The 22,078-nt window shown below is 42.6% G+C and overlaps 1 protein-coding gene across 3 annotated transcripts in view; it reads right to left on the bottom strand.

The window, feature by feature from the left end:
• The window catches only part of TTYH3 (tweety family member 3), an 83,174-nt gene that overhangs the window by 40,841 nt on the left and 20,255 nt on the right, over positions 1-22,078 (bottom strand). For all 3 annotated transcript variants that reach the window (XR_013833147.1, XM_079953843.1, XM_079953844.1), the window contains exons 2-3: positions 7,937-8,106; positions 383-494 (exon numbers count right to left, since the gene is read on the bottom strand). Coding sequence is in view for 2 of the 3 variants with exons in the window: in XM_079953843.1 (XP_079809969.1) it covers positions 383-494; positions 7,937-8,106 (282 nt within the window). In the remaining variant the exon portion in view is untranslated. The remainder of the gene's footprint in view (positions 1-382; positions 495-7,936; positions 8,107-22,078) is intronic.

The raw sequence follows: 22,078 nt of genomic DNA on the forward strand, positions 1-22,078 counted from the left end.
TGGCTCCCTAAGAGGCAGTTCTTTATACTCTCATTATCAAGCAGTACAGGTGTAAATTAACATTGTGGTTTTGCTGTTTTTTTGTGTATTGTCGCTGCTCAGGAAGGTTGGGGAAAGCATTAACATGCAGAAGCTTGAACCAAGCATAATCGTGATGGAACATTACTTTATTTAACAGGTTTGACTTGCTTGGATATTTTTAGAACAAGGAATGAAAGGAAATAGAACTGCATTTCCTTCTGCTAATGGAAGCTGTCAAGGACCTGTTGGGAAGCAGATAAGAACAGAGAGGCAGACACACAGGTGGGTTCTCACCTGAGGACAAGGTTTCAACAACAGCTCTCTCCCTCTCTGTCTTTGGGGGGAGCCTTCTTCCACTTACCCGGTCTTGGACCCCTGCAACAGTGAGATTGGCGTGCCGCAGTGAAGATGTTAGCCGATGAATGCCATCACTGGTCTCCCCATTTCCATAGAAGCCAACAGCTATGCCAGCACTGTGGGGAGACAAAATAGGAAAGAGATTGAACATTTCAATCTATGCAGGCAGCTGCAAACTTATTCCTCATATTCTGAAGTTCTCCACAGGAAGAGAACAATATACTCTGGGCTCTAAGAAAGGTTGCAACTGGTTAATTATAATCCCCAAAAGAAAGAATAAGGGGGAAAAACACTTCTTGTTTGTTTGCATGCTTTAGCTCTGGATTCTAGCTAGAAGTGTAATATACAAAGCTGATGGCCCACTCACTACTGAGCATTAGTTTTAGGACAGGGAACATTTTACTGTTACACCTGCTCAAGTGTTCCAGCACATTGCAGTTCACTCTGAGGCACCTCCAAGGGTGCAGATAGTTCATGTGGGATAGGGAGTAGTAATAATAATAAAAATAATTTTAATAATATTTTATTATTTATACCCCAGCCATCTGGCTGGAGAAGCCTATTGAGTCTGCATGGACTGATTCACATTTCAGGGAAAGACAGGAAGTTGTGGCCAGGCTGCCTTTCAGGGAATGTTGCCCACCATTGCTGATGTCATTGAGGAAGTCCCGATAAACCAAAGAACTCCAGATGACAGCTCAGAAACCACTGCTTTAAGAGAACAATACAGGAGGTGTGGGCTTTCTAGATTTCAAATCAAGGCTTCCAGGCTTTCTACCTTGAACTTTTGGCAGGTTACACATTCTATCCACCCAATTGGTAGAAGAAACCACCTACCTAACACAGGATTACCAGAAATCTTTCAGTTTAAAATGAGACAAGAAACCGCCCCATTCCAAAAGAAAACCATCAGCAGCATCACATTTGCTCAACACTGAACGATGACCCACAGGGGAAGTTATCTTCCTAAATCTATACAATGTGATTCACTGCTGTTTTAATTTTCCTCATTTGATAAATTGCAACTTATTCTTTGGGGAAAAAAATAACTATAAGCCATTTCAAGTATCAATAGAAATGTGGCATAGAAATATTGTAAACAGGAATGAAAACTGTCAAGTTGAATTGACTCAGGACAGAGAAATTACCCACAATTAATTAAAACATTTCTATACTGCATCCCGGGGACGCAGGTGGCGCTGTGGGTTAAAGCCTCAGCGCCTAGGGCTTGCCGATCGAAAGGTCGGCGGTTCAAATCCCTGCGGCGGGGTGCGCTCCCGCTGCTCGGTCCCAGCGCCTGCCAACCTAGCAGTTCGAAAGCACCTCCGGGTGCAAGTAGATAAATAGGGACCGCTTACCAGCGGGAAGGTAAACGGCGTTTCTGTGTGCGGCTCTGGCTTGCCAGAGCAGCGATGTCACGCTGGCCACGTGACCCGGAAGTGTCTCCGGACAGCGCTGGCCCCTGGCCTCTTAAGTGAGATGGGCGCACAACCCCAGAGTCTGTCAAGACTGGCCCGTACGGGCAGGGGTACCTTTACCTTTACCTTTATACTGCATCCCATGTTGGGATTCAGCAATACTGAAATGTGTATCAAAATACCTAAAGGGTGAGCAGGCAGACAGCAGGAACAGTCCTTAGGCTGCGTATTTAGGACGGTGGAAGGTCTAAGAATATGAGAATGTAACTATTATAGGTTGCCATCCCAGCAGATGGAGAAAAGCAAAAATCTGTCACCTGAGGTGACACAAGTCCAAGGGCTGAAATAGGTACAGATGGCCCTGTAAGATCACAATCTCCTAACTTACCTTTCTCTAGCAAACAAAGGCACATATCTAGTGACGAGATAAGCTTTCATCTTTGTGTCAGGCAAAAAGCGGATAATCCCCACTGATTGTAACTGATCCATTAAAAAAATTTTTTTTAAGGGTTTAACCCACACAGTTGTTGTATGAATTAGACAGAGGTCAGATGGAGGTAAAATAATGGGCCGCATGGGGGAGGAAAGCTGTCTTGCCACATGAAAAGGCAAGGGACCCGATGAGATCATTTAATAAGATATGGCATCAACTTTGGAGGTGTGGCTTGTTTAAGAGACACAGTAGAACTGCATTCTGTATAACAGTATCCAAAAGCAATACATAAAATCACAATATTTCAAAAGTTATTATATCGTCATGCCAAGATTGTTATTTAATGGTGATTTCTAAGCCCTTATTGAGGTCCAGCTACAAACAGTGAGGTTAGCTTGGGACTGAAAAGAAACACTCAAATTTTATGCTATCCTGTGTGGTTCGGGTATTTCTGCAGTCACCATGTTTCCAGTGACAGCAGAGCAGGAAAGGTTCAGTACCTTCTAACAGCAGCAACCAATAGTCCCACACACCATGATAGAAATTGGAGGGAAGAGATAGTCACTGTATATAATGCTGCTGCGGTAGATGGACCAATGGTTAAGCATAAGGCAGACTCCCATGTTCCTATGGTGGTAATAATAAATAATAATAATAATAATAATAATAATAATAATAATAATAATTTATTTATACCCTTCCCATCTGGGTAGCTTCCAACAGAATATTAAGATATCCAACAGAATATTAAAATACTCTGGGCAGCTTCCAACAGAATATTAAAATACAATAGTCTATTAAACAGGGACGCAGGTGGCGCTGTGGGTTAAAGCCTCAGCGCCTAGGGCTTGCCGATCGAAAGGTCGGCGGTTCGAATCCCTGCGGCGGGGTGCGCTCCCGCTGCTCGGTCCCAGCGCCTGCCAACCTAGCAGTTCGAAAGCACCTCCGGGTGCAAGTAGATAAATAGGGACCGCTTACCAGCGGGAAGGTAAACGGCGTTTCCGTGTGCGGCTCTGGCTCTGGCTCTGGCCAGAGCAGCGATGTCACGCTGGCCACGTGACCCGGAAGTGTCTCCGGACAGCGCTGGCCCCTGGCCTCTTAAGTGAGATGGGCGCACAACCCCAGAGTCTGTCAAGACTGGCCCGTACGGGCAGGGGTACCTTTACCTTTACCTTTTATTAAACATTAAATACTTCCCTAAACAGGGCTGCCTTCAGGTGTCTTCTAAAAGTCTGGTACAGTGGTACCTCGGGTTAAGAACTTAATTCGTTCGGGAGATCCGTTCTTAGCCTGAAACTGTTCTTAACCTGAGGTACCACTTTAGCTAATGGGGCCTCCCACTGCCGCTGTGCCGCCACCCCACGATTTCTGTTCTCATCCCGAAGCAAAGTTCTTAACCCGAGGTACTATCTCTGGGTTAGTGGAGTCTGTAACCTGTAGGTGGGAGGGCGTTCCACAGGGCGGGTGCCACTACCGAGAAGGCCCTCTGCCTGGTTCCCTGTAACCTCACTTCTCGCAGGGAAGGAACCACCAGAAGGCCCTCAGAGCTGGACCTCAGTGTCCAAACAGAACGATGGGGGTGGAGACGCTTCTTCAGGTATACTGGACCGAGGCCGTTTAGGGCTTTAAAGGTCAGCACCAACACTTTGAATTGTGCTCGGAAACGTACTGGGAGCCAATGTAGGTCTTTCAAGACTGGTGTTATGTGATCTCGGCGGCCACTCCCAGTCACCATGTCAGGGTTGAAACAAAGTGAACCATGGTGGAGGCCATGGTGGAAAGGCGGCTGTCAGGCACATGGTTCACCCCCACTAACAGAAAAAGGTTACCCATTCCCAATAAGTGAGTGGCTGCCACCTGTTCCTAGAGAAGAAAAAAGCCTATCCGCTGCCAGTGTTTTAACAGAGAGCAAAACCAAATCACCACACCTGACACCAGCTGTGGTTCAGACATAAATAGAAGGAACACTTTATGGGAATGGGGGATAGGAAACGCTCCATTGCATTTATCACTAAATTACTGTTGTATAAGTTGGAGTAAATTGTATATAGGCTTGGTTTCAAGAGCTGCCCCTCCCCTCAACCCAATTATGTCCATGGGATGAAGCTAGATTTTCCATTTGGTGGAGGCAATTGAGGTTGTGGAAAAGCCCCCCATACCCTTCATTGACTAAATTTGACAGGCTTTTCACTGGTATTCATTACTGAATAAAAGCTGGGATTTTCAGAAATGAAAATTCCTGGAGGCCACATACAGCCCAGTGAGCACAAATTGCCTGTTGGATAAAAGAAGAGCAAAAGAGAACATGGTTGTATTCTGTTAACTATAGTTTTGTGTTTAAGAACTTTGTTCTGAGCAGGACCTAGTAGCTATCGGGGGCGGGGGGGGGGGCGGAGTTAGGCTGAGAATGTGGCTGGATATGATTAACAAAGTTCCTTAAGAATCACTGAAATCTGGTTTTTTTCTGAATAAGGGAGTCGATATCAAAAACACGGAAGCAAAGTTGTATGCATACAGGAGATGCTGTGTGTGGCCACTCAAATGACCTGTTCCCCTTATTTAGCACTAAACTGAGGCTTCAAAGTAAGGGCCCAGCAATTAATATATACATAGCCCCTCCTCCCTTTCCGAAGAAGAGACTCACCATCCACAAAAGTCTCATCTTTACAAGTTAATATTGCAGTGGCAGCAAGACATCTTTAATTAAAGGGACTTTACAAGCTGAATCCTTAAAAAAAAAAGAACCTTTGTTACTCCTGGGGACGAGTTAATATTCCCATCTAATTACCACCTTATTCTTCAACATTGGGAGAAAATGCTATTTCTGGCAGAGCTGTAAAAGCCATATTTCAACATCTGTTTGCATGTTATTTCTGCTAAATGCAGTTGTTCAAGACATTTCCCAACGATCAGAACTAATCTGTCTGGAATTTCCTGGACATATCCAGAATCCTGCAGCTGCAAGCAGTGTCCCGTGTGGAAATCGGCTAAATATTTGGAGGTATGGCAGCCATGCTGGCAGTGTTGTTTTTGCTGATTCTCTTCAGAAATAGCTCAAAAATGTCCTATTTTGGCAAAAAAGCTTAACAACTTTGGCCAGAACTACAAAAAACTCAACAACCTTTCTGTTGTGGAGAACCGTAACTTTCTGCTCTTGTTTCTCTGGTGTTTTTTTATTATTTATTTATTTATTCATTCATTCATTCATTCATTCATTCATTCATTCAATATATATAACACCCTTCATCTGAAGATCTCAGGAAGTTTCACAATATATAATGATGATGATGATGATGATGATGATTCTTCCAATACTTTCCACTATTTCCAAAGATCACAAACAAAGCAGACCTCAGAAAATCTACAGTACATTAAAAGTGACAAATGTGTTTTTGGAGGATTGGAATCGGAGTTGGAAGGTGTCCTGGAAGTCCAATTCCCTCCTTAATTCATGATCTACCATGCAAGTCATTCCTGAGTCCACCCAGGCTCTTCTTTAATACATCCAGCAAAGGGGAAACCAGCTCCTAAGGGAATCCTGTTCCACAGTAGATCAGTTCTTACCACTAGGATGTCTATCCAAATGTTTAGCTGAAATCTGCTTCACTGCCATTTCTACCCATTAGTTCTAATCCTGCCTATGCATGGCAGCCGCAAGAACACCTGCAGCCCAGACACATCCCACAAAAGAGAACAGAGTCCCTTTATGGCTGCACCCCAAGTCTCTGATGGCTACCTATGAGAAACCCTAGATTAGAGCCATGGTTAGGAACACTCTCCTAAGAGACCAAAAACAAGAACCCTCAAATCACAGTGCTTAATGGCCAAAGTATTGGAGTCTCAGCTTCAGGATCTGTCCTTCCAGTGAGCACTCAGGGCTGATTTCCTTCAGAATGGATAGGTTTGATCTTCTTGCAGTCCATGGGACTCTCAAGAGTTTCCTCCAGCACCAGAATTCAAAAGCATCAATTCTTCGGCGATCAGCCTTCTTTATGGTCCAGCTTTCACTTCCATACATCACTACTGGGGAAACCATAGCTTTGACTATACGGACCTTTGTTGGCAAGGTGATGTCTCTACTTTTTAAGATGCTGTCTAGGTTTGTCATATGCGGGATTAAAAGTCTGCAAATGCAATGCTTGATGGTAGATTGAGGAAAGGGGCTAGAGGATAACCCAAAATAACATTCAGAATGGGCAAGAGTAAAGGCAAAAGTTAATTGTGCTATTCAAAGCTGAAATGTTTTGCCCTCTCCAGAGACCCTGACTCTCTCATGCACCAAGGTGCTGCAGATCTGTTGGTCACACAGCAATGGGTTGGTTGCCAAGAAAGGTCTGGTAAAAGGGCTAGAAATACCACTGTTTAAAAGACTGGCAGTGAATTTTTCTAATTGCTCAAGGTGCCAAGAGATCAGAAATAGCTACAAGGACCATTGGCTGAAGTTTTCCCTTTGTAAACTGCTGATCAGTCTTTTGATAAATGCAATTTAAAATGCAAAGAGGCATCAAAATAGCTCTGTGGATGGACAGAGGTCACCCCTGTGTGCTGCAATATAGTTTGAAAGCAAAGCTATCTCAAGCTTTCATGCAGAAAGTGCAGAACTTCTGCCCTGTTCACTTTAGAAAAATGCTCCATGAAACATACCTGTCTTTGGGCAAATAAGCTCATTATTACTCATGCTAACAGAATAACCAATTTGTACCGATCATCATGCCCAATCAAGAGCAGAGAGGTGAGGAGCCCCATTCCCTCTACTGTCTACCCTGTTCTAAGTCTCAGGTGGTGAACAAACTTGCTTGCTTGCACTTCCAGCTTTTCCCATTCAAACCCAAGCAAATAAACTCTCCAAGGAATCCAGGTTTTTTTTAAATTGTGTGAATTCCTTTTTTTTTAATGGGGGTAAGAAGAGTAGCTTACTAGCTGTGCTTAGCACAAAACTAGCAAACAACAAAAGTTTTCCACAAAAATCAAGTGGGGAGAAGACTATAAGGATAAGGCATTTGAAGGATATTTCAGATATTCCTGAAGGTTAGAAAAACAACAAAGACAGAATGCCAACTTGACACTGCAGAACTACATGTTTGTTTCTATTCTAAGGACAATATGACCTTGAGTGGGGGATTACCTCCACATGCTACTCTCAGAGGAAAGCATTACAATCACTCTTGCAGATTTTAGTATGCTCTGTGCATGCAGATAACTGATAATCAGGTTAGCACTTGGTGGAAACAATTTCCCCCTGCAAATATGGGCCCATTCAGCTGGCCTGCCCCCACTGATGGATCCTGGTGGATTCCTGATTTTCTGGGGGATGTGTTGTAGGATCAGTTTCATTTTACATACTCTGATGATGTGGATTTCTAAGTAATATACAAAGCTAAGGTAGGCCTTGCCCAGAGGTTTATGATCTAACAGACACAATGCTAAGCCAACAGTTTTGCCACAGATCTAGACTGACTTAAGCAGCCCAATGAGCCTGGATCAGGAAGAGACCAAAAGTTTATTTACACTTACTATGGAGCCTGCTAGGGAAGAGAATATTATCTTGAATCATAGACCGGTGAAGGCTATGTTTGAAAAGCTACAACTTTGGGTAGCTGGTTGGGTAAATGTGGCAGCAGTGGCAGAATGAGAAGGCAACTTTATCTCTGCCTTTGTCAGATTAGTTCTGTTTGCCCCTCTGTTAGTTTGGAGGGGGAGGACTTACCTGCAGACCAGAGTTGCAATGATGACACACCAAGCTGTACAGCAGCAATCTGCATTCAGCTGTTCTTCAGTTTTCCGATGGCGACAACATAACCAGAAGGAATAGAAAAGGAGGAAGAGGAGATCCAGAGCAAGGCAGGACAGAGCAACAGCACCCAACAGCAAGAGGGCCTGAGGAAGAGAGAAAAAAACAGTTAACTGAGAGGCATTTCCATAGCAGGAATATACAAAATCACCTCTGTGGCCCAATTGCTGTGATCCCCACAAGTACTATTGCTCACAAAATCTTGAGAGGCCAGCAAATAAGGAATTCCCTTTAGAATCATAGAATCATAGAGTTGGAAGAGACCACAAGGGCCATTGAGTCCAACCCCCTGCCAAGCAGGAAACACCATCAGAGCACTCCTGACATATGGTTGTCAAGCCTCTGCTTAAAGACCTCCAAAGAAGGAGACTCCACCACACTCCTTGGCAGCAAATTCCACTGTCAAACAGCTCTTACTGTCAGGAAGTTCTTCCTAATGTTTAGGTGGAATCTTCTTTCTTGTAGTTTGGATCCATTGCTCCGTGTCCGCTTCTCTGGAGCAGCAGAAAACAACCTTTCTCCCTCCTCTATGTGACATCCTTTTATATATTTGAACATGGCTATCATATCACCCCTGAACCTCCTCTTCTCCAGGCTAAACATGCCCAGCTCCCTTAGCCATTCCTCATAAGGCATCGTTTCCAGGCCTTTGACCATTTTGGTTGCCCTCCTCTGGACACGTTCCAGTTTGTCAGTGTCCTTCTTGAACTGTGGTGCCCAGAACTGGACACAGTACCCCAGGTGAGGTCTGACCAGAGCAGAATACAGTGGCACTATTACTTCCCTTGATCTAGATGCTATACTCCTATTGATGCAGCCCAGAATTGCATTGGCTTTTTTAGCTGCTGCGTCACACTGTTGGCTCATGTCAAGTTTGTGGTCAACCAAGACTCCTAGATCCTTTTCACATGTACTGCTCTCAAGCCAGGTGTCACCCATCTTGTATTTGTGCCTCTCATTTTTTTTTGCCCAAGTGCAATACTTTATACATTTCTCCCTGTTAAAATTCATCTTGTTTGTTTTGGCCCAGTTCTCTAATCTGTCAAGGTCGTTTTGAAGTGTGATCCTGTCCTCTGGGGTGTTAGCCACCCCTCCCAGTTTGGTGTCATCTGCAAATTTGATCAGGATGCCCTTGAGTCCATCATCCAAGTCGTTGATAAAGATGTTGAATAAGACCGGGCCCCAGACAGAACCCTGTGGCACCCCACTAGTCACTCTTCTCCAGGATGAAGAGGAACCATTGATGAGCACCCTTTGGGTTCGGTCAGACAGCCAGTTACAAATCCACTGAGTGGTAGCATAGTCAAGACCGCATTTTACCAGCTTTTTTACAAGAATATCATGGGGCACCTTGTCAAATGCCTTGCTGAAATCAAGGTAGGCTACATCCACTGCGTTCCCTTCATCTACCAGGCTTGTAATTCTGTCAAAAAACGAGATCAGGTTAGTCTGACTTGACTTATTTTTCAGAAATCCATGCTGACTATTGGTGATCACAGCATTCCTTTCTAGGTGCTCACAGACTGTTTGCTTAATGATCTTCTCCAGAATCTTCCCTGCTATTGATGTCAGACTGACTGGGCGGTAATTATTTGGGTCCTCTCTTTTCCCCTTTTTGAAAATAGGGACAACATTTGCCCTCCTCCAGTCTGCCGGGACTTCGCCTGTTCTCCAGGAATTCTCAAAGTTGACTCCCAGTGGTTTTAAAATCCAGATTCAGTCACAGGGGGAGGAGTTTACCTGGACTGTTCTTTAAGTGAGGGCTACTTCACATTTGCATCACTGATTAGCACCGATTAGCACTGGGGGCATATTTTTGAAGTATGGAGGGCTGAAGGCCACAAACATTGGCTACCACATGAGCTAAGGCTCCTGTCACATGAAAGGGGCTCTTAAACTAAGGTTACCAGATTTTTTTCAATGAATCCGGGGACACTTTTCAACTTCAATGGATTTTGTATGGGGACTGATATGTAAATCTGGGGACTGTCCCTGGGAAATGGGGACGCCTGGTAACCTTATCTTAAACCCACTCCTCCTCAGTATGAATAGATGAGGCTTTTGTAAAGTCCTTCATTAATGTGCAGTTTTAAACTGAAAGCTAAGCCTGTGAGAAAACATTTTTCTTCATACAGAGTCATAATTTAGGCTGATGGTTAAGCACACTGGTAGCATACACTGTGGCCACAGAATTCACTGTGCAGCCAAATGAGTCTCTAAACCTCCAAATCTGGGAAGAATGTATGTAAGTTAGACTGCTTTGCTTTTCTCAGACTGCATGCATGTAGACCACTGAAAATGCATAGTAAGAGGAGTGCCATCACAGTAGAAGATAAAGGGCTATTCTGGGGGCTACATGGGGAATTTGGGGAGCCTATCCCTCCCAGACTTATCTTTATTAGCTCTAGGCCAGAGTGATGCTTTTAAGAAGTTGAGATCTTTCCCCATAACCCTTTTAAATCATCATACTGTTCTTCCCCTCCACCCAAATTACTTCCCTTTTCTCCTCTTTTTCATTTCCCCCTACTTCTAAATTACCATGCCTTCTTTCTAGATTTGCTACAAAGGTTATTTAAGACAAGCTGATCAATTGCATCACATCATGAATGGGATAACTTTGGCTATGTAACATCACTGAGGGCAAAACAGAGCCAACTGAGAAAACGGGTCATGCTGGAGTAGTTTCTGCAAAGTCCTAACCCCCACACTGCAGCATCTCATTTCCAGTGCAGGAAAAGTGCGAATCACCATTTGCTGGGTGAAATGGCAAGCAATGATTGGCTGCAAGCCAGGGAAGGAGGTAATGCATGAGATTGGGGTTCCTTTAAGGCTTGTTCAGGTAGTACCAAACCACAGTTTGGTATTACATCTATACCAACTCAGTATGAGGAACTCAGATGTCATTCTAGCATGACTTATTCAAATTCATTCATTTTCTGCAATTTAAACACACACACACACACACACACACACACAAATACTTGAACCAATTGCTTTTTGGACACAAATCTGGAGGTTACTGACTGTAAAATGACACTGAATTGCAAGTCCTGGAATGGAGCCCAAGAGATTTGTGCCAACACAGTAATGTTCGTAACCTTCACTCCACAGACAAATCTGTCCCAGAAATGTGCAATAGAAGGGATTTTATTTTTAATCAGTTACGTCTCTTTTGCCCTTCCTGTCCTCTTGCAATCCTGATAAAATTACAGAAAGTATGAATTTTTAACAATAAAAACTCTCCCTTAGCCTTGGAAATGACATTAAAAATACTATAATTAAATGAAAAGTTAGTCTTAAAAACAGGTTGGCTGCCACTATACAATTGAAATACCACAAAAATGCCTGCTAAAAAGAAAGCACACCAAAGCTTTCAGATAAGCAAATACCACTGATTGCAGAATGACAGGTTGCCTACTACACTAGATACCACTCATGTGGCAAGGAGTTATCCCAGGATTTCAGAATACAACTAGTTTGGAACAACCTTACCTAAGGTGATGCCCTCTGGATGCTGTTGGATTCCAACTTCCATCAGCCCCAGTTACCATGACCAAGGTGTACTGAGGATCGGATCTGAAGTCCAACATGCAGGCTACCCCTTGCCCACTCAGACCACGAGCAGCACCCCAGTGTCTTCAAGCAGAGAGAGGATTCTCCCATTTGTGGTCCATTTACCTGGTGATCCCAGGGACTAGAACTGCAACACCCTGCATGCAAAGCATATACCCTAATACTGAACTAGAGTTCTGCCTCAAGGAGGAGTAAAAATGATAAATTCTCAAATCAAACCTTTTGTTTGTTGCTCCTGCTTCTCATTTCAATGCAGCACTGACCAAAGTTATATTTAAAAACAAAACACGCTGAAGTTGTGCTAAGGCATTTATTACAGAACCTGTGGTCTGCAATAATCATTTTGCAGCAAGCTCATCTAAAATAGCATGCTACTTCAAGTTCTCTCTTAACCATGGTTAAGACAGCAGCATTGAGCTGCAGGACTGTGAAAGATTTGAGAGAATTCCCTCCTTTCACAAAAGAAAAGAAACAATGATCCCTCAATTGATCCCTACCACAGAAGTCTGCATGCACATACACTCTTAGGAGCTTACTAGAGTTTCCGCTGTATCATGCCAAAGGGTGACATCATCTGCTCCTTGCTCCTTTGCAGCCATTCTCAGAGGTGTATTAAAAGGACCAGGAGACGGTGAAATGTTTTTAGAGTTCTACATGCCACATTTACCCTTTGAAGGCAGTGAAGGGCGTTTTATGTTGCCAAAGTGAATGGTAATTCTTTGTAAGATGCACATAGGCCAGACATAGGCAAACTCCGGCACTCCAGATGTTTGGGACTACAATGCCCATCATCCCTAGCTAACAGGACCAGTGGTCAGGGATGATGGGAACCGTAGTCCTAAACATCTGGAGGGCCGGAGTTTGCCCATGCCTGACATAGGCATTCACAAATATCAGACCTCTCCACAAACCCAGTCAAACACTAAAGAGCAATGTAGCATGTGGGCAGGCAACCTGGGTAGTCTAGGAGCTAGCACACTGAACAAGGTGGGGAGACCCTGGTGATCTACCCCATAGGATTTCTGCAAAGGTAAAAGGGAGGAAGCATACATACGTGCCCTGAACCCACTGGAGGAAGGGTGGAACAAAAATACTGTTAATTGTTATTATTATTTAACAACTTCCTACATAAAATGGTCTCAGAATTGGACCGAGAGAGCTTTCCCCATAGTTGAGGTCCTGGTATGTTAACAACCTCCAAGGAGGGGTCACAGGTACCCGATTCTTTCGTCACTACCCTAATTTCAAGTATGAACCACTCAGGAATTGTACATAGACTCCTGCAGGGAAGTTGTTCTTTTCCATTTTATCAGTATACTTGCTGAAAGCTTCTCTGCAGAACAATGATTTAGAAAAGGATAATCTCTCCCGCTCTCCAAATGCAGTTTGTACTGACACATCCCCACAGACTAAATCTTTATTAAATGAAGCTTAGCTCAAATTTGGCAGGCTGTCAACTGAGCATGCTCACTGAAAAGACAGATTTCCTCACAGAAGCTGCTGCAAGTCCAACAAAATGGATGCTTCAGTTGTTTTGCATTAACTGTGTCTAAGGCTGCTAACCTGTAAGGTAGGAAATGCAGAGTTCAGCAACAGCTTGTTTACATCACTCTTTGAAGCAGTAAAGCCTCAAATAGATGAACAAGAACCACAAAGATTACCTTATCAGCCTCAAAAGAATTTACTCTCAAGCAGATAGAAAACAGAAGGTGTCCCAATGGCATGTTTACATAACATGGGTATGGAAAAACAACATACATCTCTGCTATCAGAATTTGAAATCAATGGGATTGGATTGTGGTGTATCACAGTTATCTATGCATCATGAAGCATTACACTGCACAGTGTAAGGAAAGATCTGGCGCACCTCCAGATTCGGGGGTGGGGGGTGGGGAGAGAAATATTCCTCTACCAAAAAGCTTTGAAAATTCCCTCTGCACCAAGTATTCTGGGATCGAACTGGGAACCTTGAGCCTAAGTCTTAGTCTAGTGAGGTAACTAGGGAAAGGCATGGGGGAGGGAGAGGTATCCTTTTTCTTTTCATGTATCTGATATGTCCCTGCAAAATACGAGTTTTAACTGTACCTGGACACATATAAAACAGGCCTCGTTTTCTTTTTTTCCACTGGATGCCTTCAATCTCCAACAACTCAGTTGTTCTCAACATTCTTTTGGCCCTTGAAGTCACTGATCATAAGTCCTTGCTAGGCTATACAGTTCTCTTTTAATTTATAAATTAATATACTTCTGTAGACCTGTGTCCTCAAGTACATAGTAACTCAGCACAAACAAATTTTTGTGGTTTCATTTGAAATACATCTGTTAAAGCTGAAATGAAATTGTCACAGATATTCATTTTAGTGGGTTTTTTTTAACTTTTCTAATCAAAATGTCAGAAGTACTGTAGTTAAGAGTTGTAAGGGTCTTCAAGTTGGTGGCCTGCAGACGTTTCCAGCTGCTATTTGTTCCGAAGTAAATGAACCAATACTGCAATAGAATAATGAACTGATACTAGTACATGAAGTCAATATATACATTCATGCACCAGACTCAAACAAATCTTCATCAGTGGCATCCACTGTACTGAAAATAATCACAGGATAATTCACTGACATGCTAGCCTGCATTTCCTCCTGCTATATCCAACTAAAGCATCAAATATAGCCGGCCATTTTCTTCATGGCAACCAAATTCAGTTGGAGCAGGTATGAGGAGCAGCAAGCACTCTCAGAAAAGGAAAGATCGGTGTGTTGCACATTGTTCATGTGAATAAAGTGCATTCAATGTTGAGGATAGATTCTTGTTTCTGTTGCCTCATATTATTTCTTTTGACTCAAAGTCCTAAACTTGGCAACTCTTGCCTTCAGCAAGATGCTCTTTTTCTGTCTTTCTCTGTAGCCTAGATGTCACTACAATGAATACTTCGACCCATAATGAGGTCTCTCACCTTTATAAAGAACAACCAACAATGACCCCAGCAAGGGAGGTAACTCCATCCATGTCCCCAGCTCCCACCTGTGGACACAGTATTCAGATTCTTAGCTCAATTACTGCCAAAGGCTTTATTCTAAACATCACTACAATGACCAAACATGATCAGGTTGCAGGTTACATGGTTCTGAAGTTTACAGCACAGTTCTAAGGTACATGGCTAGGCATAAGCTAAGATGCTGCCCCACCACTTGATGTGGTCCCTGAGCTTTGTTTAAATGCCTTAAACAAAGCAAGTAAATAAACATGTGTGCCCACACACACACAAATATTGACCAACTGGTTAATATTTCAATCAACTCTAACCATTTCCAGCATTTAGATATGAGTGAAGGTCAACAAAACATAGGCTTGAGTGACATGTTCCCATTTTAAAGCCTGTTTTTGTTACTACTAATTTATGGAAAGATTTTAAAAAATTAAAATTCATTAACATCCTGAGTGCATAGATGTGAATTGAGGTTCTTCAAAATACAGGGAACCTTTTAAGATAGCTGCTGCCGCTCCCATTAGATGAACAGCTGGCATTACTAAAATGCCAGGGGTGGGAATGCATTATCTAAATAGCCATTTGTTTTTCCAAAGCCCACAGGGCACAACAATATGAAATTACTGGAAATTTATGTTAAAAATAAATTGCTGGGGAAATCGAAAAGGAAACAATCCGATATATGGGGGAGGGGGGGATGCTATGCGAAAACTGGAAGAACATGTCAGTGGAAAGCTATCAAGCAAGAATATAGATTTCCTGTTAAAGGTGAAAACAACAGATGATCCTCAGGGTCCCTTCCAACTCTACAACTCTTATGATTTTATGTCAGGAGAGGGAGAATTCAATTTGGGGAGAAGCAGCTATGTTAGACTTGCAAGGACAGTGAAGCAAACAGGGATCTGAATCTAGGTTGCCCAGCTCCAAGCGCAGCAGAACCACACTGGTTTTCACATCAGCAGATGCTGCCTCTTAAAAGATCTAATGTGCTTTTTATAAACAGTGAGATGAGCTAATCTGCTGGAATATTACCAGAAGCAGCTGAAATAAGTGGCTTGAATATTTTAAATGCTCAAAGAAGAATTAAAAACAGAAGCAAGCAGTAGATATTAAAAAAAACAGCTCAAAGGGATGCTCCAGTCTACAACCTGACGTTGTGTCACATCTAATGTCCTCAGGCTGCCCTAACCGCTACAATTGATTTGGGTGGTGGAAATCTCTCCCTTTAATGTCCATGTTTTCCAAACAGGCTTTAGTACTCAGTCAACCTGGGAGCCCCCTCTTTGTATCACCAACTGCACTGACTGTTGCAAGGACTGTAAGATGCCCTTAGCGACACAGAGACAAAATATTCAGTTGTATTGTGACAAATTCCAGAAGAAACAGCCATGTTAGTCTGTGGCAACAATACAGCCTCTGAAGTGCTGCAGTGCTTTAGAAGCTAATTGGTTTGCTGTAGCCTGAGTGTTTAGCAAGCAACAGCCTACTCGTCATTTTAACCAAGCCACAAGCACAAGAAGAATCCCATTTGAGTGTTCTGAAGATTGATTGGTTTGCTAGATTGAAAAGAATTTTAAAGAGGAAGTATTCATGTGTAACCACTGGAAAATGACATATGAAAATGATTGTGTGGAGGACAACTGCCAAATAAGAGGGCCGCTTCACATATTAGCTGCTTTCAACTAGAACCTATTCTTTTGGCAGGGCTCATTTCAGAAATCTAAACAAGAGGCTCCATTACGAGGATGGATTGGGACCCACAGCTGGGCTAAGCCCCAAGCTAAGATCAGCAGCCCTAGCACAACCCATTTTTCTTTTCAGAAGAGAAGAAAATGCAGACCAATACAGGGAGAAAATCAGAAGTGGGTACTGTGTTGCAGGTTGGATATTCTGGAATATGGAGAACATACACGACAGAAAAATGAATTCAGCCTGAAAACTATTGTAATTATGAGTCTAATTGTTAGAGGATAAACTATTATTCATTCATTCAATTTTTTACCTGCCATTCACCATCAGGTCCCAGGGAGTCACAACCATTCAAAATTCAACATTAAAAACAGATTGAACAAATTATAGTGGCAGGAATAGGGTGGGTCTCAGGTGTCGAAGACCAGGGTAAAGAGGTGTGCCTTCAGCAAACATTGGAAACAATAATGAAGGTGCCAGACACACCTCTGTGGGGAGGGAATTCCCAAATGATTTTGCTATTTTGGGATACTCAACTGGGAATGGGAATACTCCCTTAAGTGGATTCATAGGTGGTATCAACCTCCACCAAGGCTAATCGATATAATAACAAACCAAAGTTTTCAGCGTTGGAGGGGATGGGGCATAAAGAGTTCTTTATAAACATGCCTTGGGACTGCCCTAAGATTCTTTATAATGGGAGATGATTTTCAGAGAAATTACGGTAATGCTGCCACCGACCGAACTTAATACGCACTCCTGCAACTGGCACTTCAAAACCTTTGGAAGGGTGAAAATTAAGATTTAATACATGAAATGTTGATTTCCATTGCTGCTAGCAGCATGAATTGAAGTTGCAAAAAGTTGGAAGACAGCTGACAATCATTTCAGTTGTAGATCCACAGGAATATGGCTATGGTGGAAAAATTTACCTTCAGTATAAGACTTTGTAAACTGCTTTCAGGTTGTTGTTTTTAATAATCAATTGGTATATAAATAATGGAGCCCAAACATAAACAGAACCTACACATATCTAATGCTTTCTTGAAACTCTGGGGCCATAGCTAAAGTATGTTTCGTCATACTTCTTTCTTTTTCAAATGATGTTGTAACTAGGTATACATCCATTTTTGGGTGCATGTGGAAGAGATCTATTGGTTACCTAGTTACAGTAATTGCCTTGTTATTTTGGTAATCAATAAAATATAGTTTTTTTAAAAAAAAACACCTGCAAGCAGCCCCAGCCAGGATGATGGGAGTTGTGGTGTATCTAAAGGGCCACAGCTTCTTCAGTTCTGAACTATATGCAAACTGAAGCTGAAAGCTGAATGCACTGAATTTTAAAATAAACTATTTCAAATTAAGAGCATATCCCTAACGTGATCAAAAGCCAAGTTCCTTCAAGCATTCACCCCAAAAGCAATGACTGCATATATTGCTGTCTCTTTCCATAAATATCCCCTTTTCTGGCTGTTCCCTCGGTATTTCTTAAAAAGAAACATTTGCTTAATGCTGTGTATGTGTGCATCCTTTGAATTTAATAGGGTGCATATGGATTCATTACATGTGGAGTTGTGTGTCCATATACAAAAAGAGAGAAAATTGTTCCTGAAAGCAGCCTGGTTGCTGTTGCTGTTTTACTGGTGTCCTTGATTCCAAGTTCATTTCTATCACCATGAACACCAAATACTATTCATCTTCCTTCAACATTAAAGGAACTAACACTCAAATTAAAATCGACAACATACAGGAAACAGATAAAAACCACCCAAGACCTACAACAATTATAGCTGAAGACTGCATTTCTGAACCACTGAGACTCAAACCACTTTCCTCAGTACTGCAGGACCTGACAGGGGCAGCCACTCAGCTAAGAGACCTTGTTCAGAAACCTTTTTAAATATTTTCAAAAAAGAAATTACCAGTAACTTCTAGCTTGCTTTAAGGGATTGTGTGCATTGTCATGTTTTTCAAGCTGACCATACGAAGTCTAGGTGGTTTGCTGTAATCAAAATGGAAGTAAACATTTTACCGTGAAGAATATTCTGAAAATGGTAACAAGGCATAGGTGGTCCCATCTAAGATACAGGGACTTGGAAGGATACTGTTATGTGGCTCTTGAAGGGATGTGGGATATTTTTTTCCGGGTTATCATTTGCCACAGACGATATCTATGTCGCATGGGCCACTAGAAAGAATAGTCTGAGTTAAACAACTGCAGCATTCTTTGAATGATAAAGAATCAAAACTCTGAAGCCACAGTATGTGTGATGGTCCCTAGTTCAATCCTTGGCATCTCTGGGTAGGAATGGCAAAGACTCCTGTCTGAAACAGTGCAGAGCCCATATAGCAGACAATACTGAGCTGGATGGAGAAATAATCTGACCTGATTCCTTGATTATTTATCCTCGGAACACATTAACACCCAGGGAACATCGGAACAACTGCAATAGCTAGCAGCTTTTTGAAAAGCAAAACTTGTTTTATTTCTAAGAATAACCACCAGCACATGAATCATTTTCCACATTTAAAGAATGGCAAAGCTGCTTCCTATACTATTTGGAAACTATGTGGAAAAACAGCTGCACCCAAAATTGGCTTTCCACAACAAAGAGTCCGACAGTTCATATATTTAAATCCCACCTTTCAAACCAAACAGGAAGCTTAAAGCAGATAACAATCTAAAACCTATAAGTTAAGGGGAATCTAATTTGACTGGTTAATGTGCATAACAACTGGACATTGTGGACATTCACCAGGTTTCATGGTGAATGTGCACATAATCCTTCCATGAAGAGAGAACTGTACCCCAGTCAATATACATAATCTCCCACAGACCTCGGTAACTGTGCATATATCAGCTGAATTTCATATATTTTCTTATCATTATGCATAATCCCCAACAGGCTCTGAGAAATGCATGTATCTCAACTGCAATTTGTACATCCACCAGGTAATATGCACATTCTCCTATTAGTATGCAGTCTCAGCTGTTTCTGCTCTAAGTTGAGCAGCTCAATTCTGATGGAAATTCCTCCATTGAGTTTTACAGAATCACAGAACTGTAGAGTTGGAAGGGACCTCAAGGGTCATCTAGTCCAACCCCCTGCAATGTAGGAATCTCAACTAAAGCACCCATGACAGATGACCATCCACCCTCTGCTTAAAAACCTCCAAGGAAGAATCTACCACCTTCCAAGGAGGTCTGTTCTACTGTCAAACAAGTTCTTCCTAACGTTCAGTCACAATCTCCTTTCTTGTAACTTGAAACCATTGGTTCAGGTCCTAAACAATCCTTATAGGGGCAAAACTAGTTTGCTAGACAGCTATTTAAATGATGTGAAATGGCAAAAACTCGCTTTAAGTTCAAGGAAATCACTGAATATTTTTTAAAAACAACAACAAACAACCACTTCCATGTACAATACTATTGGACCAACGTGAACTGGAACTTCCCAAAACAGGCAAATCAGACATCTTCACTCAAGATGAGCAGAACAATATATGGAGACCTGAGATAAAAAGTTCTGGATCTGTGAAGTGAAAAATCCACTTGAAGATGCCAATGCTTTTACTTTGAGGTACAGACTATTTTAGAAGAGGTGAGCACTTGGGGCAAAAGCTTAGCTCCATTCCTCCAAGAGGAAAAGGGTGTCAACAAAAACTGTTTATGCTTCAATCTTGTAAGACATGTCATCTTAGATTTATTCTCTATTACCACACTTGCAAGTGGCTGATGAATTTCACAGTTGCACAGCAACATGAAAACCTAATGAGGCGAGAGGTTGACTGTCAAAGAAAGCTCAGTGCTTCATCTCTCCTCCACCCAAGGTCTGTCAGTGGAGAAAAACAGACACTGAAATGGCTTCAAACACACTGACTAGAACTTTGCACATGGTGTTCTTTTTCTTTCTAAATGGTCAGGGAATACCAGCAAATACAAAAGGGGGTGGGGTATGCAGTAAGGTAGTTTCACCTTGATTTTATCTAGTCTGTCTCTCCTTGCTGAGTAGAAAGCTGAAGGGCCTCAGGGTCCAGGTTGGTTCATATGGGGAGAGGCAGTCCTGGAGGTATTGTGGTCCTGAGCCATTTTAGGCTTTATAGGTCAAAACCAGCACTTTTAAGCTGGCCTGGAAACTAATCTGCAGCCAGTGCAGTGGAGCCACAATCAGTGTAATATGCTCAAACCAACTTGTCCGAGTGAGCAACCTGGCCGCTGAATTCAGCACCATCTGAAGTTTTCAATCTGCTTTCAGAGGCAGCCCTACATATAATAAATTGCAATAATCTAACCTAGAGATCACCAGAGCATAGACAACAGAAGTTAGGTTATCCTTGTCCAGATAAGGGCCACCAGCCAAAGCTGATGGAAGGCACTTGGTGCCACTGAGGCCACCTGAGCCTCAAGCGACAGCAAAAGATACAGAAGTACCCCCAAGCTACGTACCTGCTCTTTCAGAGCAAATAGAACCCCATCAAGAACAGGCAACTTCCCATCCTTCTAGTCTAGGCAATGATCCACTAACAGTGCTTCAGTCATATCTGGATTGAGCTACAGCTTGTTGGCTCTCATCCATACTCCAAACCTCTGGATAACTCCATTCAGTGGTTTCATTTAGAACAAAGAAAGTTGCACCTGCCAAAATTCCTGCTTCTGCACAGCTAGGGGCCCTGTCCTTTGTACTTGGTCACTCCAAACACAGAAAACAACAGATACAGTGGTGCCTCGCAAGACGAAAAGAATCCGTTCCGCGATTCTCTTCGTCTAGCGGTTTTTTCGTCTTGCGAAGCAAGCCCATTGACGGCTTAGTGGATTAGCGCTATTAGCGGCTTAGCGGCTTTTAGCGGCTTATCAGCTTAGCGGATCAGCTGATAAACGGCTTAGCAGCTTAGAAAAAGGGGGGGAAAGGGGGGGAAGTCGGAAAAACTCGCAAGACATTTCGTCTTGCAAAGCAAGCCCATAGGGAAATTCGTTTTACGAAGCGCCTCCAAAACGGAAAACCCTTTCGTCTAGCGGGTTTTCCGTCTTGCGAGGCATTCGTCTTGCGGGGCACCACTGTACGTGCTGTAAAAAGTGGATCCTGTGCTGCCAATTGGAGTTGAAAGGGGACAGAAAAGCTGAAGGTTAGTAAATACTCTTAAACATTCAGACAGAGCCAATATTCATAAGTGCAAGCAAATAGAATGGTATTCTTGGGCATATTTATTTAGTAAAATGGGAGTCCCGTAGCACCTTAGAGACCTGCGAAGTTATTGTGGCTTAAGCTTTCAGAGTCCCCCAACAGTGTCTGTACCTAAACATGATTATCAGGGGAGAAGGGGAGTGGAGCCAAAAGGCCAAGCAATGCAATTGATAGTAGTAACCATACACAGTAGAGCCAAAGGGTGTTTTAAAGGCCATCTAGTCCAACCCCATGCTTTATGTAGGAAATTCAACATAGAGCACCCCTCAACAGGTGGCTGTCTTGCCCTACATTCTGTCCAGTTTGCGCAACAAACCCAGGGACACACAAAGCACAACCAGCCATTGATTAGAGCGTAGAGCTGTGCCTGAGCAGCTGCACAGATATCAAGATATATGCACAGATCAGCCTTTTCCCTTACATAGACAGAAAAAAAGATGATGGTTGATGGAAAGGCAAGGTCCGGCAAGTGTCGTAAGATTACACCACAAACATATGCTTCTTTCTCAATGTTACATTGCTATCCAGTAGTGAAATGTGTTTCAGAAGCACTATGGAGTAGAAGAAAATATTGTTGGTATTCAACATTTGCTACTAAGCCTACAGCTGAGATTACAACTGACAGGGAATTCT

Source organism: Podarcis cretensis, assembly GCF_951804945.1.
Source record: "Podarcis cretensis genome assembly, chromosome: 14".
NCBI classification, from domain to species: domain Eukaryota; kingdom Metazoa; phylum Chordata; class Lepidosauria; order Squamata; family Lacertidae; genus Podarcis; species Podarcis cretensis.